The sequence below is a fragment of the Centruroides sculpturatus genome, unplaced genomic scaffold, assembly GCF_000671375.1.
Source record: "Centruroides sculpturatus isolate CEXI.00-Female unplaced genomic scaffold, Cexi_2.0 scaffold33, whole genome shotgun sequence".
Taxonomy (NCBI): domain Eukaryota; kingdom Metazoa; phylum Arthropoda; class Arachnida; order Scorpiones; family Buthidae; genus Centruroides; species Centruroides sculpturatus.
The window spans coordinates 9,436-32,132 of NW_019384325.1; the positions used below are offsets into that span (position 1 = coordinate 9,436).

A 22,697-nucleotide genomic window follows, 5' to 3' on the forward strand; every position below is an offset into this window, starting at 1 on the left:
AATCACTGCAATAAATTTAAAAAAATCCTCATTTAATTTATACAGATATCGTCTAAAATCGTTCTAAAAATCTCCTAAAATTTTTAACTATAAAAAAAATATTTTAGATAATTTTTTTTCTATTAATAAATAAAATTTTTTTACTAAAATTATCTTAAATTTCAGATTTTTTTTAAAGAAGAAATAAGCAAAGATATAAATTTTTTCGAACATTTTAAACACGTTTTAAAGTTTATTTTTAACATAAAAAATCAAAATAAAATTTCGTATTTTAATAACTTTTTTCAGTTTAATTTAGTTTTTTTTAAGTTTTCTTTTCTTACATTTTATGACACTTTTTGTACTTTAAAAAACCGAAATTTTTGGTTTTTTAAAGCATTTTTTAAAAGAATTTTTTAAAGGAAATAAATGCTTATTTCTATAAATTTAAGTTATATTTACGTAGAAATTCTTTAAAAAATTTATATTTTTTTAAGTTTGATTTAGATTTTAACATTATTTTTGGCTTCTTTTCTATGTTTTACGACACTTTTCGGACTTCTAAATCTAAATTTTTACATTTTACAGCGCTTTTAAAGTAATTTTTAACGAGAATTAGTAGGAAAACGCTTTATTTGTATATCAAGAGTATATTTATGCAGAAATTCTAAAAAAAATTCACATATTTAAAGCATTATTTGACTCGTTTTTATCGCCCGAAATCAAAAAATTGGAATGAGTAGATCACGTTTTAATTCCGTAACTGTCATGTATTATTCACGTTTTACGATTTACTGCAAATTCAGTCATTAATTTCTTTATCGATGTATGCATAATGAAAGATTTTTATCAAAAAAAAAGTCACGAAAAGTCGAAAAAATCAAGCGCTTAACATATGCCAAGATCACAGTCCAATGTGTAATCTATGAGAAGTAAACTACCCTACGACAGTATAAGATTTACTGCTACTGGCTCGGGTCATCTTCTATTGTTTTAAAGATAAACAATAATTTTTTTTTTTTTTTTTTTACATTGTTCTCTTCACGAACATCAACACAAACGGATGCTAAACTTTGATAATGGGGAGGGAAGTTGTGTGTTTTCTAAGTTGTTAGAAAACATAACTTTCCTCTCCCTTCTTACCTTGGCGATTTTCTGATTAATTTTTGTACTAAATTCTAAAAAATTTATTTCAAAAAACTGCTTTATGGTGTCTAAAGTTCGTGTGTGGGCGAAATTCTAAAAATTTTTTGACTGTTTATCTGTTAAATTTAAAGATAAAAAAAAAATATATTTAAAAATTTGTTTTAAAAATCCTCAAAAAACATTTAGGATTTCAATTGTATTTTATTGTAAAAATTGACAAAAAAAATCAGATGAAAAATTTACAGAAATTTTCTTAAATATCAAGAAATTGTGTGAAATGAAAAATTTCAAAATAATTTTCTAGCAAAATAAAAATCCCCAAAAATTCAAAACAATTACTAAAAAATCTAAAAATTTAGAAGAATTACTTTTAAAAACCCCGAAAAATTCAAAATAATTACTAAAAACACTCCCAAAATACCAAAATAATTACTAAAAATCCCAAAAAATTCAAAAGATTTACTAAAAAACCAAAAAATTCAGAAGAATAACTTTAAAACCCCCCAAAAATTCAAAAGAATTACTAAAAAAACCCAAAAAACCAAAAGAATTACAAAAAAACCCCAAAAAGTCAAAAGAATTACTAAAAAAACCCAAAAAATTCAAAATAATTACTAAAACCCCCCCCAAAAAACCCCAAAAAAGTCAAAAGAATTACTAAAAAAACAAAAAAAACTCAAAAATTTTGAAATAATTCTTTTAGAAAAATCAAAAAGTTTTCAATAAAACCAAAAAATCAGACATATTTATTTCTTTTTAACAAACACAAAATAATCAAAACAATTTTCTAACAATTAAGCTTATTAGAAATTCGAGAAAAATCATTAAAAAAAATTTTTTTTGATTAATAAATAACGAAAATTAAAAAGTCGAAAACTAAAAAAAAAAAAAGTAAAACAAAAATACATTAAAAAAAAATTCGATTAAAGGTCAAAGAATAATCATTGACAAATAAAGAGGAAATTTCTCAAAAAAGACCATTTAATTTCACTTGATTATTTTACTCCGAAGATAAGAAAAAAAAATTTTTATATACATTTTTAAATTAAAGAAGACAAATTTGCTTATATTTCTTTTTTTTCTGTTTTCTTTTTTTAGATGTGACTTTTCTTCATATGTACATGATTAATTACGTCGTACCCCAAGGCTACTACATGAATATTTAAAATCCCAGACGTAAGAATATTACAGCCACCAAAAATAGATATATCGTACGAAATTTTTCTAAAAACACAATTTTTTTTCTGTTGGTTTTTTTATATATATAAACCTGAAAAATTAATCAAACGGTTAGATTTTCTTCATTAAATTCCGACTGTATTTTCCTCCCTCTTATTTACTCCCTTCTGGGAAGAAATGCGTTTTTACGAGTGTTTTTTTTTTGTATTTTTTGGCCCGAAATTCCCTGTCTCCAGTGTTTTTGAAGCCGAAATTTCCCTTTTCGAGTGCTTTTTGTTGTTTTTTTGGGTCCGATTTTTTTAGGTGATTCGTTATCAGTTTTAGATAAATCGATGAATAGATTTGATGTGAAAATGGCGATAACATGCAGACCACCACCTCGATACTATTCCCAATAGGGATCTACTATTGGATGTCATACAATAGATTGGATCGTCCACTCCAAGCATCTAGAGAGCTTTACGTGTAGATAATGGAAGCTCTGTTGTTGACACCTCCTCTAATCAAGCACATATCACATATACCCTTCTAATGCTACCTATAATAACTATAATTGGACTAAATGGACGTTGATATTCGGTAAATACCCTCCTGTGTGCTTTCTTTACGTGTTTTCGATAGGTATGTCTCTCTCTCCTTTTATATTTTTAAGTTAAATGTTGCAAATTGATTAGAAATTTCATTCCTTAAGAAATGTATATCCTGGTATATCTTGAAGGTATGTATTTAACCTTCTAAACACACTTAAGAAGTGGTTATCACCATTTTTCAACTAAAAATATTGAAAAAGTAACAGAAATAAAATTTTATATTTAATAATATACCTATAATAAATCAGAATTAACGTCTGAGGCAGTCTAAAGAAGTGTTTCTGGATCTTTAGTACTTTTAAGGAACGTTGAAAGAAATATCACCCCTATGAAATATGTATCAGAATACACCTCTAAAAGTACATCTAAAGAAGTGCTTCTCAATCTTTAGCCCTCTAAAAATTGTTTAAAAAATGCACCTGAAAGAAACGTGTATCTGAAAACACATCTCTAAAAGAACATCTTAAGAAGTGTTTCTCAAGCTTTTTGGAGGAGCGTCACACTAAATTAAGAAGTGATATATTAATTTAATCATCGTTAAGTAGGAAATTTCACATACCCAAGCTTCGACACTCAAGGTTAGAGTATCTACTCATCCCTAACAAAGCCAAACCCTTAATTAAACTCGCAGGATCTACGTTGTTCCCTATTGTTATCCGGTATGCATAAGCGATACTTATAAATTTCTAAAGAGATATCGAAGGTCTTGATATCAAGATAGGTTATCAACAACACGAGAAGTGTGATGAAAGGTTAGATCTATAGGTTAAGATATACTTTATCTTAATAATTCATATCAGTCGAGATGGGGATCAGCTAAAGTTTAATAGAGAAAAGAGCAAAACGTGTACACCAGCACGAAAGGGTTGAAGGGGAGGAGGGGAAAAAAAATGGGGTTTAAGAATTTCCAAAGCGAAAAATTAGCTACTGTATGAGATAGTGAATATGCTAATTGAGAATAATGCAAAGTGCAAATTCAAAGAGACTATTTGAAATGCAGATTTAGAAGAATGAGACTTAATTAGTCTTTGAGAAGCACGGATTTGCCAGAGTTGCTGATGCACCTTTCGTATAAACGGAAAAATATGATGATGATGATAATGATGCAACCTGCATATAAAGAGTGGATAAAGAAGATGGCATCGTCAGGTAGAGGAAAGAAAACGTTGATGATGCATCTACTGAATAAATAAAGGAAGAGAAATTGGAGTAAAAATAAGAAAAAAAGTTGGTGAAATCTTCATATAAACAGAAGATGAAGACACTGATGATGTATTCTTTATATAATCAAATTGAAGATTGTGATGATGCATTTGTTACATAAAAAGAAAAAGGAGGAGGAAGAGAAGGAAAAAAGAAAGAAGGGAGGTAGAGAAGAATGAGGAAAAAGAGGAGAAGGGAGGAAGAGGTACCGAAGATTTAAGAGAAAACGGGAGAAGGAGGGAAGAAGGAGTAGGAAGATGGAAGAGGATAGGGAAGAAGAAGAGAAGAGAAGAGAAGGAGGTGGGAGGGAAGAAGAGAGGAAGAGACGTAGGAGAAGAAGAGAAATAGGGGAAAAAGAGAAGAAGAAGATGGAAGAGAAAACGGGAGAGGAAGAGAAGAAGAATGAGTTGGAAGAGTAGAAGATGAAAGAGAAGAGGGAGGAGGAAGAGAAAGAAGCGACGAGGATGTTAAGACAATAACAATATTGCACCTAAGCAAAATAAATAAAAAATAATATTTTGTAAACGAATTTAAATCGTTACAAAATGTAAATCAACATTTCTAATCTTTTATTTCGACATTTTAAAAGTAAGAAAAAAAAATTGTTTAAATTTCATTAATAAAATTCCCACTTAATGCAAATTACAGTAGCAAATTATTATATTAAAAACATAGAAAAAAAGTAATTTTACGTAAAAGTCGATCATAAAATAATGAATTTTTTTCCCCTCAATTTTTCAAGTAATAATATTTTATAATTCCCGAGATAATAGACTCATAACCACTTTAGTCAATTTTCAATATGTTTTACTTCATTATCTAAATTAGTGGGCGTCAAAAATTAAGTGAGATGAGTCATAACATAGAAAATTTCTCCCCCTCCCCTTCTCTACTCCAAATAAAACTTTTTTTTAATATTAGTTTTGTTATAAACATTCTTCGATTTAAAATAATTTACTTCGTTTAATTGTTAGAAGGCTAATCTTTTTGGAGATTTGTGGCCCACTTGGAAGAGTGTAGAGGTTTTACACCTCTAAAAACATACAATGAGATGAAGATCCCCCATTTGCATTTAATAGAAGGGTTAAAGTAACTCGTTACTCTAAGTTTAAGAGGTTGGTTACGTTCCCTTCGTCTATAGTTTTATACAGTAGTTACGTTCCTTTCGAGTTTTAAGTGGTTGCTACTGAGTTTTACAGCGTGGTTACGCTCTCTGTCGGTTATAGATTGTAGTTACGTTTCGGTGGTTGATAGCGATAGACAGTAATTTTAGAAAGGAACCATGCTTTATACGACCGTTACGCTTCCCGTTTTAGATAGTAGTTACGTTGCTACTGAATTATAAAACGTGGTTACGTCGCTCTTCATTATAGATAGTAGTTACGCTTCGTGTGTAGTAGTTAATAGTTGTAAATAGTATATTTTTTGAATTTTAAAGTGTAGTTACGTTCCAGAGATTTCAGAAAGTGACTACACTTTATTACATACAGTCGTTACGTTTCCTACTGAATTTCAAAGTTTGTTTTCTACAATGTTCGTTTACGTTTAATATAGCTTAACGTAACATAGTTACGCTTACCGTATACATTAGTTAATAATATGCCTTCATTTTAGACGGTTGTTACGTTAGGGAGATAATTTATGTACTATATTTTTCGATAAAGTTATGTTAAGTAGTTACATTTTAATTGAGTTTCAGAGAAGTGGTTACGCCCTCTTATTTCAATAGTTACGTGCCATTTAAATTTTACAAAACAATTGTCTTGAGTTTTAGTATACGTTTTGAATTTTAAACAGTAGTTACGTTCGGTTACGTTTCTTCTAAGTTTGATAGAGTGGTTACGCTACATTTAAAATGATTGTAAAGATCTACTATCCTGGGCTTATATAAGGTGAATTTATAGGATCACCTGACCTTTATAATAGAAAATAACAGCAATAAACGTAAATTTAGTGTAACTATTTTCTGCAGTTTTATAAAAAAAAACCGTTACTTCCGGTGATTAAACATTTGGAAAATTCCATAAAATATGGCGAAATTTGGCCAAAGGTACGTTGATTTAGCTGAATTTTAGCATTTTCTAACACATTTCAAACGATCACGTGACTAAATTAATCATATATGTCCATAAAAGTATATTAAGTAAGTGATAGCACGTCACAGCTATTCGTAATCAGCCGAGTGTGAAGTAAACACGTGACGAAATGTATCCCTATTTTAAACTGTAACGTGATCAAATTCAGCTATTTTATTAAGTGATCACACGATCGCTTTTATTCCTCTTCACTTAATTATATAAGCACTTGCATGCATAATTAATCACGTGATTATATTTAGTGTTTATCGAGTGATTACGTTTAAGCTACATATATTAAATGATCACACATTAATTATCACGTGATCAAATTTAATCATACCTAATCGATCTCCTGATCAAACTAATAGGAAATTAGGAAGGCGCTTAGGAGCTTTTCTATTTCCTATTTAGATCACTATGTGTAACCCTATTCCTCTGTTTCCCCATTCCTTACTTCCTGATCAGACTGCTATGTAAAACCTTATGCAAAAACCCTATTCAGATCGCTTTAAGGAACCCTATTTCCTTCCTTTCCTTTTCCTACTCCCTATTCAGACTAATATGTATAAAACCTTATGCTAATAGCTTTATAAAACACTATTCCCTATTCAGATCACTATAAAACCTTATTCAGATAGCTATTTGAAACCCAACTCCTTACTCACATTGCTGTATAAAATTCTATTCCTTTATTCTCCTACCCTACTCCCTACTCACACAGCTATAAAACCTTATTCAGAACACTATATGAAACACAATTCCCTATTCACACAGCTATAAAACCTTATTCAGAATGGTACAGGAAACTCAGTTCCCTATTTAGATCACTATAAAACCTTAGTAAGACCTCTATAAGAAACCCTATTTAGCTTTACGGAGACACACGATCGAATATACTCGTACACACATACATAAACAGATACACACACATATACATCGTCTAACCTACAAAGAGCTATAAAAATCAAAATAGCTTTTTAATCATAAAAACCCATCGATTAGAAGAATAAAAAAAAAACAATTCATTAAATTAATTTGAAGTAAATTCGTATTCGATAAATCGAGCGAACGGGCAGACAAACATACAGCCAAAGCTTGGCCAAGAGGAGGAGAAGAAAAAAAATTTTTGATAACGAACTAATGAAAATCCCATTTTAAATAAATGAAGTTTGATAAAAGTTTAAAAGCGTGACTAAATAACTAAAAATTTCTTTGAAATTTCTAAAATACAGATTTATATACATTTAATGATCAGAAGTCACGAGAATGTTCGCTCCTCTTGGAGGAACCATTCGAATTATTTATAACAACAACAATTCCTGACGTCAATTTAATTAACTAAAGAAGATGACCTTTAACCCTGTTCCCCGTTTTTTTTTACGTATTTAATGGAGGAAAGTGGAAGCGAATCTGCGTGGTGGCAGATTCTAAACGTAGCGGATGCATGAACAGACTTACATATACACCTAATGGTAATGTCTGCTGGTGCCAGATGGCAGACATGGCGGGTTTTATGTCTTCTGGTAATGGCCAAAGGTAACTGATGGTGGTAATAAACTTTATCCACCAACAACAGATATCTCTGAATGATTCGACCCATCTTTTTTCCCATCAACGTAAGCAGAAAACACATACTACACCCGGTATAATAATAGTGTAATAGTTATCCCTCCCTTGACCCCCTTTTTTAATTAATTACGAATTTTAAAATCGACTTTTCCCCGAATTCTTTGACGATGCTAATCGTGCACGTATCCATGGTGGTTGCATCATACATCACGTGGATAATCGGAAGCCAATAGAGGAGAGGTGGCTAGTGGCATCACGTGACGGCAGGGCGTGCAATTAACGTTAGGATCTCTATTTACAGCGAGTGAGTGTCGAGGTCGACATCAGCATACTAATAAGATGTTCATCAACTTGCTTCATTTTCCTTTCAATCACTTATTCTAACACGCTCTGATGACTGCGACTAGTTTGGAATTTGAATTGATGGCTTCACATTTGTCTAGTGTTAGTTTGCCTTTGATTTTTCCTATTATATTATATGTTACGAGAGTTCGTGACTCGTTATAAGGGCATATAGTAAAAGAATGAAGTTTTAAATCTATTGGAAATTTCATTAAAATGTCTCCTTTCGTAATTCTTCACCTCTTTCAGAAATTCACTAGTTCCAACTACTTCCAAATAAACACAAAAAACACAATTCCTATTGAATTACTCGGTGGAAATACTTGGAAAGTTCGATTTCTAGTTTAAAAAATATCCCAAAAATATTTAGAGTTTGCCCAAAAAATTCAAAAATTCCCCCAAAAAATGCAAACAAAACTCTCAGAAATTTCTTTTTTTTCCCTATATTGTAAAGTATGCGAATTTCATTCCACTCTAAGATATTTATATCTAAAAAATTCCCTAAAAAATTTCAATTTCTATCGAAAAAAAAACTCAGAAAAAATTCAGTTTGTANTTATATGGTGTGACCAATGAGATTACACACATAGCTAAGTAGAGATAAGAGAAAGTGAGCATAAATACTGTTTACGTGACGTTTCTGAGGTATTTTTATGTAAAATAAACTCGATAGCGTAAAGTTTCTATTTCAAAAACTCTAAAAAAAATTATTTTTGATAGTGAAAACCTGTCATCAATCACAATGTGATGCATATTGCCACGTGTGGCGAGTGTGTAACTGTGAATACGACCAATTTTTATTTTTATTTTTATTTTCGCGACAGAAACGTAACAATTTCTAGCTTTATTTGCCATACAAAACCGTAAAATTACGATCAACAATAGATTTAGACATTCAAAAAACGATTCGCCTTTAAAATCTCTAGTAAATATGAATTTTTTTGTTTTTTTTAAAGCTTTAAGGTGTAAAAAATATCTTCAATTTTTAAAGTTGAGACGTGACACCATTAAAATATCACCGCGTAACGTCTTAACGGATGGATCGCGAACCCCAGCGAATCGTTAAAAGTATTTTTGAATGGCGTAACGATATTAAAATATACGTTTTTAAGGAAAAATTCAAGGAAAATAAAAGAAAAAATAATCAGATCCGGAATCATTTCTGCTGTGTTTTACATAAAAAAAAAACATTAATAATTTAATCAAATTTATTGCACGAATTCATGGAAAAATGAATAATTAATTCGTAAATTCGACCGTAACGAAGTTACTTGTAAACTATTTTAAATGCGATTATACATTTAAAGTTTGTAGTGTCAACTTTTTGATGATTTCCAATAAATTTTGCGACTTATTTAACGTGTTACATCAAAGAAAACTTTATTTTTTTGGAAATATTTTTAAAAACTTCGAATGCATTCGAATGACAAGGAAAGGGAATTTCCTTGTGATGTTTTACACTTTTTAGAAGTTGTGTACTGTACATTTGTGATGTAATGCACGTTTAGAAGCAGTGTACTGTACGTATATGGTATGTTGCACCTTTATAAGAGTATAAATTCGTGGTTTAGTGCACCTTTAAAGTAGTGTAATTCGTGGTTTAGTGCACCTTTAAAGTAGTGTAATTCGTGGTTTGGTGCACCTTTAAAGTAGTGTAATTCGTGGTTTAAAAGCAGTGTACGTGTGTGGTATAGCGTACGTTTTGAAGAGTGTACATTCGTGGTGTAGTGTACCTTTAAAATAAGTACACTCGTAGTGTAATGTATGTTTAAAATTAGTATAATTTTAGGTACTTTTCGTGTACTCACAAATAAAAATTAGTGCGTAGAAGATTAACGTAATTATTTTATTATAAGATTAATTAATTAAGGAATTTTATACAAAAATCCTTAAAGGATTAAACACAGTTCTAAAAAGAAATGAGTAATTTTCACAAATTACAATCTGATTTTATATAATTAAGCATTATATAATTAGGTGTAAGGTAGAGGTGTGTACATAAAGGAAACGAGATTAATGTAATTATTATTATTTTTTTGTGTGTGTGTAATTTAGGTGAGAACGAAAACAACTAAAGGCTGGGGCGAATACAGTAAACCAATTTATACGAAAACAGGTCAAACTGTCGGTAGCACAGGTGAGTTTATTGACTACAGAAAACACCAGGTAATAAGCATGTAACATGAAAGAGCTGTATAGGGCCTAATGTTACAAACTTTATCAGCAAACACAAAACAAAGAAGCCAGCAATGTCTAACAGACACATCTATTATCTGAAGCAAGCACAATATTGATTATTTCTGTAGCAGCATACCCAATACCTCTCTGGCAGGAGGAAATTTTTTCCCCGGTTTTTTTTTTTTTTTTCTTTCTTGTTTCAATAACTTTCAGAAAAATTTCTTTTTATTTCCTTCTGTTTATTAAGTTTGTATTGTTTTCTAACTTTAAATAAATAGTTTATGGATTAAAAAAGACAAAAATCTATTAAGATTTTTTGATTTTTTTTTAGCCTTCTACGTCGAAAAAAGAACTTGTGTGTGTGTTTTTTTACACGAGTTTAGTGTTTTTAATAGGTGTAAATTGTGCTTTTTTTTTGTGTGCCCTTTTTTTACAGCATTAATCGGCGACGAGGAACAAGTTCAGGTACGCATTATAGCTGGTACTACTGTAGCAGTTACCATGCTGATCATCGTCGTCATAGTCATGATTGTGTTATACGTCAGAAGGTAAATTAGCACTTGTTATCTGTAACGGTTGTAAATTTATCGACCTTTGAACTCACCTAACTTCGCCCCCCTCTTACAGAAATAGTGACGAGTGTAACAAGAAGCAACCTAGCGACTGCGATACGTTAGAATATAACAGAAACGGTGAAGGTAAGCGCACTTTCGGTTACGCTTTCGAGTGTTACTCTCTTCTAAAAATACTTCCTCCCTGTACTAGTGTTACCTCCCGTGGATTCTTTAGCTACTAACACACGAAGTAAGTGTTCTCTTCTGTACTAAACGGCAAAAAAAAAGAAAAAAACATCGGTCATTTCGTATACTTGTACTGATTTCTTTTTAACTGTTACAGTGATGACGTACATAGCCACCCCCGTGTACAGCTCGAGCAGGACATACATTGACCCCCACACTTACGAAGATCCTAATCAAGCAGTGTTGCAGTTTACAAAAGAAATCGATGCATCCAATATTACAATAGAGGCTATTATCGGAGGAGGTAATGAAGCTTATTGACACTAAAAAAAGGAAAAAACCCCTTTATAACATCGCTTACTCGAGAATACATTAAAAAATTCATCCTTTTTTTGCATGTTTTCAAGGTGAATTTGGTGATGTGTGTCGAGGAAGTCTGAAGATTCCGGGGTGGATGGACGTGACGGTTGCCATTAAAACCCTTAAACCGGGTTCATCAGAGAAAGCCAAGTTGGATTTTTTAACAGAAGCCAGCATAATGGGACAGTTTGATCACCCCAATGTTATATATCTGCAAGGTGTAGTCACTAAGTGCAATCCTGTTATGATCGTAACGGAATATATGGAAAATGGATCCTTGGATACCTTCTTAAGGGTAATTGTTAGTATAGAATTGATTTATACCCCTTAAAATATAATAAAGACCCTCTAAACAATTGATTTATGCCCCCTAAAATATAATAAAGACGTATAGTTCTATAGTAAGTGCTTTGGAATTTTTTTACAATGATGCATTTTGCGTCACTTCGCATCATGTCTAAGTCAAAACTATTTACTGTTACGCTGTGTTTTTTTTTTTTGTTTCTTGTTTTTTTGTAAATAGAATGAAATAAATGTAACGTGACGTTTGTTAAATAAATTTTATTTTGCTATAAATTTTCGAAATTTTTTTGAAAATAAACGAAGAAAATCGTAACCCCCGTAAGTCACTTTTAGTAAAGGTTAACTTTAACTTGCTCGTTGTCTTATTAAAAAGAGCGTAACTTCAACTTTGTTTTTTCTTTAGAAAAGGACAACCTCTTCGTTTATTTCTATTATTTTCTTGGGGTAGAAATGTAAATTTATAATATAAAGTACAGTACTACCTGTCTAAAACGAAACCTGTATAAAACGGACAAAATTCTCCGTAATGGAGGAATTTTCTATGTTAAAAATCTACCTAAACTAGTGTATTGGGTATACCGCGTAATTCCGGTTTACACAGGTTTTATTGTACAGTACTTGCTTTTTTTAAGCCAATTTTTTAAAATATTACAGTCGACTCCCCCATAACACTGTTGATAATTTCGTTTTATATGAATTCCATGTTGTACGAGTCACTTAGATTTTACAAATACATGTGCTGGGCTGTAAACGACTCACGTATTTGTAAAATCTAAGTGACTCGTACAACATGGAATTCATATAAAACGGAATTATCAACAGTGTTATNTTCTTAGACTTTGTTTAAATTCACTCCAAGAAAATTATTTTTTATTCATTTTTATGGATATTCGAAACCATTTTAAGTGTGTGTAGATTACAATCAAGTGCCAAAATGTAACAGTTCTCAATTTTATTTTGGCAGTGTATGGAGACGAGAAGACCAAAGTTTTGGATCCGGAAGTCTCGCTTCCACCTCCACAGGAGGAGGCGGAGAAACCGGGTGACTGAGGAAGTTTTGTATACGTGCAAAGTCGATCAAATTCTGCATTTTAAGAACTATTTTGATAAAATGTATATAAATAAGAGATTATATTCTATGAATAAAATTATATAATTTTCTATGGGAAGAATTAAAAATACTAATATTTTATAAAATTTTAGTGAAAGTGATTCCACTGTCCATTGTTTAACTAGTCAAAATAATTTTTTGTTGTTATTTATCAAATAATATCTTAGAATATTTTAAAGTAATTATTTTTTTATTTTTGTGTTTTGCTCAATTTTTGTTGATGCTTAAATAAAATTTTTAAAAAATATTTTGCTTAAAATAATGAAAATTGTGATATGAAGCTTTTTTTTCTTTCTATTTTTAAAAATTTTAAATTTTTATTTGTCTATTATTAAAATTAAAAATGTTTGCCAGATTATACGGAATTGCTATTATTTGGCTATAAAGTTTAACGATCGAGAACAATTTGGCATTTGGTAATTTATGCCATCTGTTGACAATTCTTTAAAATTTAAAATATTTGTGAAATAATCAATAATCGAATAATTTTTTGTACGTTTTAATATTAATTTAATTCGGCGAATAATTAATATTTATATATGTGCAAGCTAATATTTTTTACTTTATTAACATTAACCAATTGTAATCAGCGCCATAACACGCATACAATGAAATTTAATTTTTGTTTTCTACTTTGTAATTTTGATTTGTAGAGTAATAAAATATTTTGTAAATATTAATATGGCTTTAAAATTATAAACTGTAATTTTCTAAACAATTTTTCTTTTTCTTTTAATTAACGTGTTTATTTTAAGCGAAAATTGTTCCTAGATGGCGCCACGTGTGTCTGGACTCGAGTTATTGCACAATTTAGTCGGAAACGTTGCAAGTCAGGTCATTTCCGGTTATTTCTTTAAGGAAAGTTGTAAATGAACACAAAGAATGTTGTAGCGATGACGTAGACAGCATTAAAGGGGAGAAGAGGCTGGAAAACGTTTAAAGCTGACAAGTGCTAATGGAAGCGAAGTAAGTAAAACTTTCATGAGTTTTTCGTATTTATTTACGTAAAGTGCAGATGATTTGGTTTAAATAACGATATTTTTTATTACCCCCTTTTTTTAAAAAAAAAAAATTATCGTAACATCGTTTCTATTGTTTTAAACTCGATAATTGTGATTACACGTGCAATAATATAGTTCTTAAAGTTAACGATAGATGGCGACTGTAAGTACCGACAGATTCTTTAATTTCTGTACTAGAAATAGCAAAAAAAAAAAAAAAAAATTTCAAAATTTCGATTTATATTTAAATAAAACTCTCGAAAACTAAATTTATATTTAAAAAAAAAATTCAAAAATTGAATTCCTGTTAAGGAAATTTCTATCAAATTACACTAAAATTCGGCTTCTATAAAAAAAAATCTCAAACTGGCAGTCAAAATAGTAAAAAAAAAAAAAACTTAACGTTAGTTCGAAAATAAAAGTTAAAAATTTAATTTTAAAACGTTTCAAAACTTAATTTTTATGAAAAATTAAAATTTAAGACACGTATCGACTTCTTATCACTGATGAATGCCTATTAAAAGTAGGTACTTATTTGCGAGTATATCTGAGTGGACACACCTACCTACCTTCTGTTACTCACAAATAGATCTGAATGAACACCAACCTACCTTCTGTTATTCACAGATAGATCCGAGCGAGCACCTACCTACCTTCTGTTACAGATAGATCTGAGGGAGCATCTACCTACCTTCTCTTACAGATAGATCTGAGCGAGCACCTACCTACCTTCTGTTACAGATAGATCTGAGGGAGCACCTACTTACCTTCTGTTACAGATAGATCTGAGGGAGCACCTACTTACCTTCTGTTACAGATAGATCTGAGGGAGCATCTACCTACCTTCTCTTACAGATAGATCTGAGGGAACACCTACCTACCTTCTGTTACAGATAGATCTGAGGGAGCACCTACTTACCTTCTGTTACAGATAGATCTGAGGGAGCATTTACCTATCTTTTGTTACAGATAGATCTGAGCGAGCACCTACCTACCTTCTGTTACAGATAGATCTGAGAGAACACCTACCTACCTTCTGTTACAGATAAATCTGAGGGAGCACCTACCTACCTTCTCTTACAGATAGATTTGAGCGAGCATCTACCAACCTTCTGTTACTCACAGTAGATCTGAGTGATCACCTACCTACTCTAGTGCTCATTTAGAAGTAGGTATTAGTGAATACCTAATTCCGAGTACGTACCTACTGAAAATAAGTACTCACTCAGGTAGAAACTTAAAATCTTCATGATAAAATCAATGATAATTTTAAAAAAAACATATATTAAATTGTAATTAAAAGAAAGGAAAGAAAGAGGAGAATTCATTGAGATAAAGTTGGTAAGAAAGAGGTCAGTTATTGATCCATTGGTGGACCTCGAAATGAAAGAGTCGGACAAATAAGAGGAAGGAAGATGGAACAGCATTCCCAAAAGCATCATTAAGACGAACAGAGTCAAAGCTTTGGTCTAATCTGCGAAGACGCCTCCATCTTTCTATCTGCTAATTTACTCTTTGCTTCTTCATCACCGATTTGTTTACTTGCCTTTCATTGCAACAATTAAAACTCGAATTCTTAGTAAATTCTTGAAATAACCGTAAAAGAATTCTGTAAAATTAATTTCAAACAAAAACAAAATCATACCTCACTTCCACTCTTAAGTGATTGTTGATGGAAGAATTTAGACCATGCCAAGAATTGGATTTCCTCACGTTCAAAATTTCTTGAAGGTTAATATAATGAAACCATGTAAATTAATAAACGAGTGGTGTGTGTGTGTGTGCTTGTGTGTGTAAATATGCAAAATAAAATATCCGAGTAGCAGTTTTCCAAAAGGAAATGGTTTCAGACGCTTAATTACCTTTCAGAGAAAGATGTCGATGACATCCATGCCAAGATCGTTTAATATTATTGGCATTCATTAAGCTAATTTGTGCACTTCGCTGCAAGATACTCCATAATTTCCTCGTTAATGTAATTAATCGTCGTTAATGTTTGACGAGAGGATGACAATAGTGACAAAAGACCTAGCTGAAGATCACTCCAAACCATCGAATCGATCTTCGACACTTTTGATGATCTGAACTTGACCTCTAGTAAATTTTGCACCCTCCTAACGTATGGAATTATTCAATTTTCGGCGCACGTTACGTAATTTTAACGTCTATTTACTTAGAAAACGCACGCAAAGAGGGTAAACAACAAAAAAATCTGAAAGAAACTAAAAAAAAAACGCACGATACTCGGGAGGATCCGCATCAGTAGGTATGCAATCTGTCCTTCACGCATTATACTTTACAGGCTGTTGTTAAAGTCGATGCCAGAGATTAAGAATTCTGTGCAAATTTTTTTAGAGGATCCAGCGCTTTACGAATTCTAAATCAAAGTTCCTCCTCGGCTAATTTACGGAGTCGATAGTATTCGAGAGAAGGGAAAGTTACACATTTGAAGGATTGGATCGATTCCACTTTGCAAAACTAAAATATGTCAAGCACAAAAAAATTACTTTTTTTTTTTTAAACGATAAAGCTTTAGACGTAAACGAAATATTTGAACTTAAACTTTATTAGGAACCATCTTTTGGTGTTATTGTATATTCGGAATATCCTCGATTTCGGGTATAATTTGGCCGTCTACATGACAGAAATGTAAATTATTCCTAGTTGCAGCTGCTTTCTCAAAGAAGGTTGGGGTTCTTCAACTGGTTTCCTAGGTAACCGTCAGAAAGTATCATTTGGGAATGGGAAGAGGCAAAGGCATACGGCAACAGCTGGAATACATCACAAGTGGCCCGTTGTTTCTCTCCGGATGGAACAACGTTTTCCTCTTTCTACTTCCTATCTGTTTTACCTATGGAATTGCAAAATATATTAAAAAAAAAGTGTATTTTCTTCTTTTTTCACATCGATCAGCTCTATTAACTATTAATTATCTTCTAAAAATGCTTTGCTTCTTATTTAAATTTCAAAAAAACACAAACAACTTCTAAAGATTTTCGTGGCACAATTTCTCCATCACAGATGCTAATTCCTCCTCTTACATCATTAAAATTAACAACGAATATTTTAAAAGATATTTTTGGCAATTTTTACGTATTTGGCTGATATTTATGGAGGCAAAAATTCACACGAAACTTAACTTGGGTGAAAGATCATTATTTGTTTCCAAATAGAGACAAATGGACGTCATGAGAAACCAATCAATGCATTACGTAAGAGGGCAGTGGAAGAGATCACGTGACGCTATCGAGGACGAGGCTGGTCGACGGGAAACGTCACTTCCGGTCCGTTAATCCATCCCTTACGTTGCTAAGGTTACGCTTCTCCTCGTGGCATTTTTTTTTCGTAGGAAGTGGTCAAGTGCAATCCTCTCGAATTTCGTGTTTCCCTCCCCCCAAAAAACACCCCTTATAATATATTGATAAAAAAGAAAGCGTTATATAGGGGGTCAATTTCAACAAATTTAAACAAAAAAAAATTCCATTAGACACTACGGGTTCATTTATTATTACCGTTACAACACGAAACATGAATCTCACATAAGAATATAAATCACGTATTGTATACTTGGCATATTAATTAATTCGCCTAAAAAATAAATTTATTTGAGATTTTTTTTTTTTAGATCCAAACTCCTTCAAATCTTTCCAAAAATGCAGATGATGCCAGGGTCAAGGTCGTACATAAATCCATAGAGAGAAGAATCGATTAGCGTGGAAGACGTGGAGGATTAAAAAAAAAGAACTTAAGTTTATGAGAATTTTTAGAAAGTTGTTAAGGATTTTTTTAAAGATTTTAGTCAATGATACATTACTAATTTTAATAAACAAACCGTTAATAATTTGAGAGTGTGTTAAAAAATAATGGAAATGTCCGAAGTGGTGAGACAATTCAATCAAAATTTCACTGCTCCTCCCTCCAACTGTTGGAGTAATGAGCTGAGGGAGTTGGGACATCTTTTTCTTTACACTTTAGCGCATTTCCAATGCAATGCATGCCAATTTTCTTAGCTCTTGGGGATTTCTATTATCGAACATAAGTTTTTCCTCCATTCTTCTTCTTCCTTTTATTTCTCTACGCCCGAAAAAAACTCCAACCTTTAGTCACTGTCAGCTAATGTTTCGGTAATTTGCATCACTGCTCATTCTCTTACATACTTTTTTACTGTACTTTTCCCCCCCTTCTTTTTTAGAAGAATAGCTGTAAAAATTTGTAAGAATTTAAACATTGAAGTCGGCTTTGACTGATTCAATGTTATGGAAATTATGGTTGACCTTTGACACTTCTTCCTAATTGTGTAAATTAAAGCGAAAATAATTATGAATTTACATGAGCTTGAAGGAAAAGAAGAAAATCTTTTATAGAAAATAATTAAAAAAATAATATTGGTAGACTTTCTTGCATTATTTTCCCCTTTATTACTTTCTTCCCCCTGTTACTTTTCCCTTTATCTACTGAAATTTAACGGATTTTTTTTCGATATAAATATGAATTAAAATTAATTCTTTACGTAGTAATGTAATTAAATATCATTTAATTGTCTTTTTTATCATAACTAAATTAAATTATAAATTTAGTTTTAAATTTCTCACGTATTTAATACTGAAATTAAATAAAATAAATTAAGTTTTAAATTGATTGATGATATGTAAAAATTTTAAATCAAATTATAATTATTATTGATTAAGAATCACTTAAAATTTCTTAAATTATTCTTTAAAGATGTTTACGAATCTTATGTCCTAAGTGAGCTCAAAGTTTGTTGGAAGATTATAAAATTATTTTTTGAAGTGTTTTCTGAAATTTATAGAATATTTATTTTTAAAAACTTCTTAAATATTCTCAAAAATTTATTTTGAAAGTATCAAACTTTCCAGAGAATCCTCCGAGACCTGCCAAAAAATCTTCCAAAACTTACTTTAAAATTCTCCAAAACCGACCAGAAAATCCTCCCGATTTGACAGAAAAACCTCCTAGACCTGCCAGAAGATCCTCCAAACTTACCAGAAATCCTTTCAAAACTTGCCAGAAAATCCTCCACACCGGCAGAGAATCCTCCAAAACTTGCCAGAAAACTCTCCAAGACTTGACAGAAAATTCTCCAAACCTACCAGAGGATCCTCAAAAAACTTGCCAGAAAATTTTCCGAGAGTTGACAGAAAATCCTCCAGACCTTGCAGGAAATCCTCCAACAGAGAATCCTCCAGAACTTGTTATAAAATCTTAAAAAAATCCTTCGAAACCTGCCATAGAATCCTCTAAATTTATAAACTCATCATCAACTACTGAACTAACCAGAGAATCCTCAAATAGGCTATACCAGAAAAAATCTTCAAACGTTTTAAGCTAAAAATGATCAAAAGATTTGTCTAAAAATCTTTAACAAATTTTGAATGAAACAAACCTTTGAGATTCACGAACTGTTAATAAAAAAAATCCTCAAAATTGCGTGTAAAAAAATGTTCAAAACATACGAGTTCATCACCGAGGAAGCATTAGAAAAATCCTCAAAATAAACGATCAGGTCATCACAAAACGTGCAAGATCACCCGCAAATGCAAAGGGATTTTCATAAAATGGTATTTAAGTTAAAAGAATACACTAATAACACATTAAAATTAATACAATTAAAGCTTTAAAGAAGAAGAAGAACATTATAAATGATGGAATTTTACAAGAAAACAACAAATGGATTTAAACTTAATTCACTTTGAAACGTTTAAAAAACATTAGAAAAATCCGAGGAGTGACGACGACGATCCACACAATTCAATCTCTTGAAACATTAAAAGGAAACGTGAAAACATTACGTTTTTTAATTAATCTGAGAAGCGAGGGAGGGAGAAGAAAAGAAAATTAATTTAAACCACTTTACGAGTTGAATTATAGATAAGTTTATATTGGTAGAATTATTTACAAGAGTCCAAATTGCTGCACAAAATGTCGACCGGTTACCATAGTGACCCATCCGAGCTTCAGGCAATGCAGCTTTCAAGAGGCAGATGGGGAACCATAAAACCCAACCCTACCTGTGTTTCACCACCAATTTCCATTGATCTTGCTCCAGGCTAGGAAGTTATAAACATTTCCTTCGACATGAATGTATTCATATCAATTTTGTCGTTACATACAAAGAGAAAATTTCAAAAGTTTATTGCTTTGCCTAATCACTTTTGTATCTCGATCGTAAAAAAAAAAAAAAGATGGAGAAGAGAACTATCAGAGAACATTGCACTGTCAAAACTGCTCTCCTTCTCCTATTATTTATTTATTTATTTATTATTTTTCTAAAGTACTTAATTGGTTAAGAGTGAAATCTCGTTCGAATGATGCGAGAAAATAAGCTAAACTTCTTCTTCTTCTTCTTCTTCTTTCTACTTTACTTGACGCCATTATTTCTCGAGTTTTATAAACTAATTTCTAAATAATTAATAATTAAAAACTCTTATAAATTTGTTTCCTGATTCATTTTATGATGTTTAAGATGATAAGCAATGCTACAATTCACTTTAATTATATTTTAAGAGAATTTTCATCCGCTTATCTCCAAATATGTCTTGTAAATTTATTGTAACAATTTGTCAGAAAATTATCAAAAATTTTCCTGGAAAAATTCTTAAGGATTCGAAATTTGTTAGGCCATTCTCCAAAGATTTATTTAACTATTCTTAAAATCTGTCAGAGAATCCTCTGAGGATAAACTGAGGATAAATTTCGAAATTTACTTGAGAATTTTCTAAATTTATCACACAATCCTCAAAAGATTTAGTCGAAAGTATCATACAAATTTTGGTGAATCCTCGAGAATCGTTTAAAATTCGTCAGAAAACAATCCTCAAAACATGTAAGAGATGATCCAGAATCCTTAATATTTTGTTAATCTTCAAAATTCCCTAAACTATCCTCGAAAGATTTCTTTGACAATCCTTAAACTTTGTCAGAAAATTCTGTAAAGATTTACTTAAAGATCCTTAAAATTTGCCAGAAATCCTCGAAAGATTTATTTGAAGATCCTTAAACTTGTCTAATCCTGAAAATCTTCCAGAGAATATCTAAAACATGTGTTAAAAATCTTCAAATTTTACAGGATTACCCTCGAAATTTACCAAAACATCTTCGAACAGATATCAACGCGATTTAATCTCAAAATTTTTAATTGTAATCGAATTTAAACATGATAAAAAATGAAACCAAGTACTTAAAAAAAAGGTAATCTTATTAATTTCTTTAACGATTATTTAGTGTAAATGAGTAAAAAGTAATTAGTTATGTTGGAAACGAAATTATATAATTGTAATTATGCGGTTAAGTTACCCTCTTTAATTATATCCAACGACTTTGATCTTTTTGCTCATTTCGTCACCATACTTATTTGGTTGTCATCAAAACGCATTAATCTCGAGAGTTGGCTTGTGCAAATGCATCTAGTTGCTGACACTACATCTATATATCATGAAGTAATCATGCCCATGAGATTGTCACCAAGTGTTGGATTACCTCCTGCCGAATAAACTCCATAGCTTCTTATTACAATAATTGTAACTGAGTTTTGATCAAATAAATTCTCCATTGGGCTATTACCTACTAAAAATTCGACCTTACTTTTTACTCTCATTAATTAAATGTTGATTGTAATTCATTAGAATCTTTGATATTTTGAGAAGTTTCGACAAAAAGTTTCATTTGTCAGGTTTGTCGGTGTGAAAATCTCTTTAATATTAAAAAAAAAATTTGGGTGTTTTTAGGTAAAATGTGCAGTCTAGTTGATTTTACTTTGTTTCTTAACGTATTTATTCTCCATTAATTTTAATTAAAGTTTGGTGTTAAGAAACTTTAATGGTAAACAGGTTTGATACCAAGAAACGTTAATGGTAAACAGGAGGTTTGGTATTTAAAAATGTTAATGGTAAACAGGAGGTTTGGTATTTAAAAATGTTAATGGTAAGCAGGAGGTTTGGTACTAAGAAACTTTAATGGTAAACAGGTTTGATACCAAGAAACGTTAATGGTAAACAGGAGGTTTGGTATTTAAAAATGTTAATGGTAAACAGGAGGTTTGGTATTTAAAAATGTTAATGGTAAGCAGGAGGTTTGGTACTAAGAAACTTTAATGGTAAACAGGTTTGATACCAAGAAACGTTAATGGTAAACAGGAGGTTTGGTATTTAAAAACATTAATGGTAAACAGGAGGTTTGTACTAAGAAACGTTAGTGGTGAATAGAAGGGTTTGGTGTTAATAAACATACATATGCTACTAAAACAGCTAATTTTGCAACATTTTTGTTTATTTTATACACGAATTTTTATTTTATACATATATATTTTTGTATAATTAAGTACTTATCTTCTCTGAAAAACTAAAAAAAGAAAGAAAAAAAAATACAGTTTTCGTTTTAAAAGCACCCCAAAAAATATATTTTTCTTCGAGTAAAATGTGGAAAACTGTTTATAAAACTAAAAAATTAATTCAAAAATTTTAATTTATTTAAGAAAAATGAAATATAAAATCTCATTAATTTTTTATCCGCTTTGTTTCTTACAATACTCGACGTCGAGTATATTTAAAAAGTGCACTTATGCCACAATAATAATATATTAAAAAAAAAGAAATAAAAACCTTTTTTTTTTTAAAAATAGTTGTAACTTTTCATTATTTTATACACAAATATTCGAATTAAATATTCGTTGTATTATTTAGTACTTACCCTCATTAAAAAATTAAAAAAAAAAATTCATGTCTTTGCCTGGAAAGTGCTCGAATTATAATGCGTGTCTTATCCCTCTTGTAGAGTTCCTTAGAGGAAACGTTTACTTAAAAATTTTCCTTACTAATTAATTGCAGACTTAATTTTAGATGCTACATACAATAAATAAAAGAAGAAAAAAAAAAAAGGTTTTAAGTAGAAGACATGGCCCC

General features: G+C 30.8%; 1 protein-coding gene across 1 annotated transcript in view; it reads left to right on the forward strand.

Moving 5' to 3' along the window:
* The window catches only part of LOC111626963 (ephrin type-A receptor 4-like), a gene marked incomplete at its 5' end in the record, with an annotated part of 21,688 nt that extends 9,429 nt beyond the window's left edge, over nucleotides 1–12,259 (forward strand). The window contains 6 exons of the mRNA XM_023370508.1: nucleotides 10,142–10,223; nucleotides 10,701–10,812; nucleotides 10,892–10,962; nucleotides 11,030–11,068; nucleotides 11,162–11,308; nucleotides 11,412–12,259. Coding sequence (XP_023226276.1) covers nucleotides 10,142–10,223; nucleotides 10,701–10,812; nucleotides 10,892–10,962; nucleotides 11,030–11,068; nucleotides 11,162–11,308; nucleotides 11,412–11,695 — 735 coding nt within the window. The remainder of the gene's footprint in view (nucleotides 1–10,141; nucleotides 10,224–10,700; nucleotides 10,813–10,891; nucleotides 10,963–11,029; nucleotides 11,069–11,161; nucleotides 11,309–11,411) is intronic.
* Nucleotides 12,260–22,697: the final 10,438 nt, after the last annotated feature.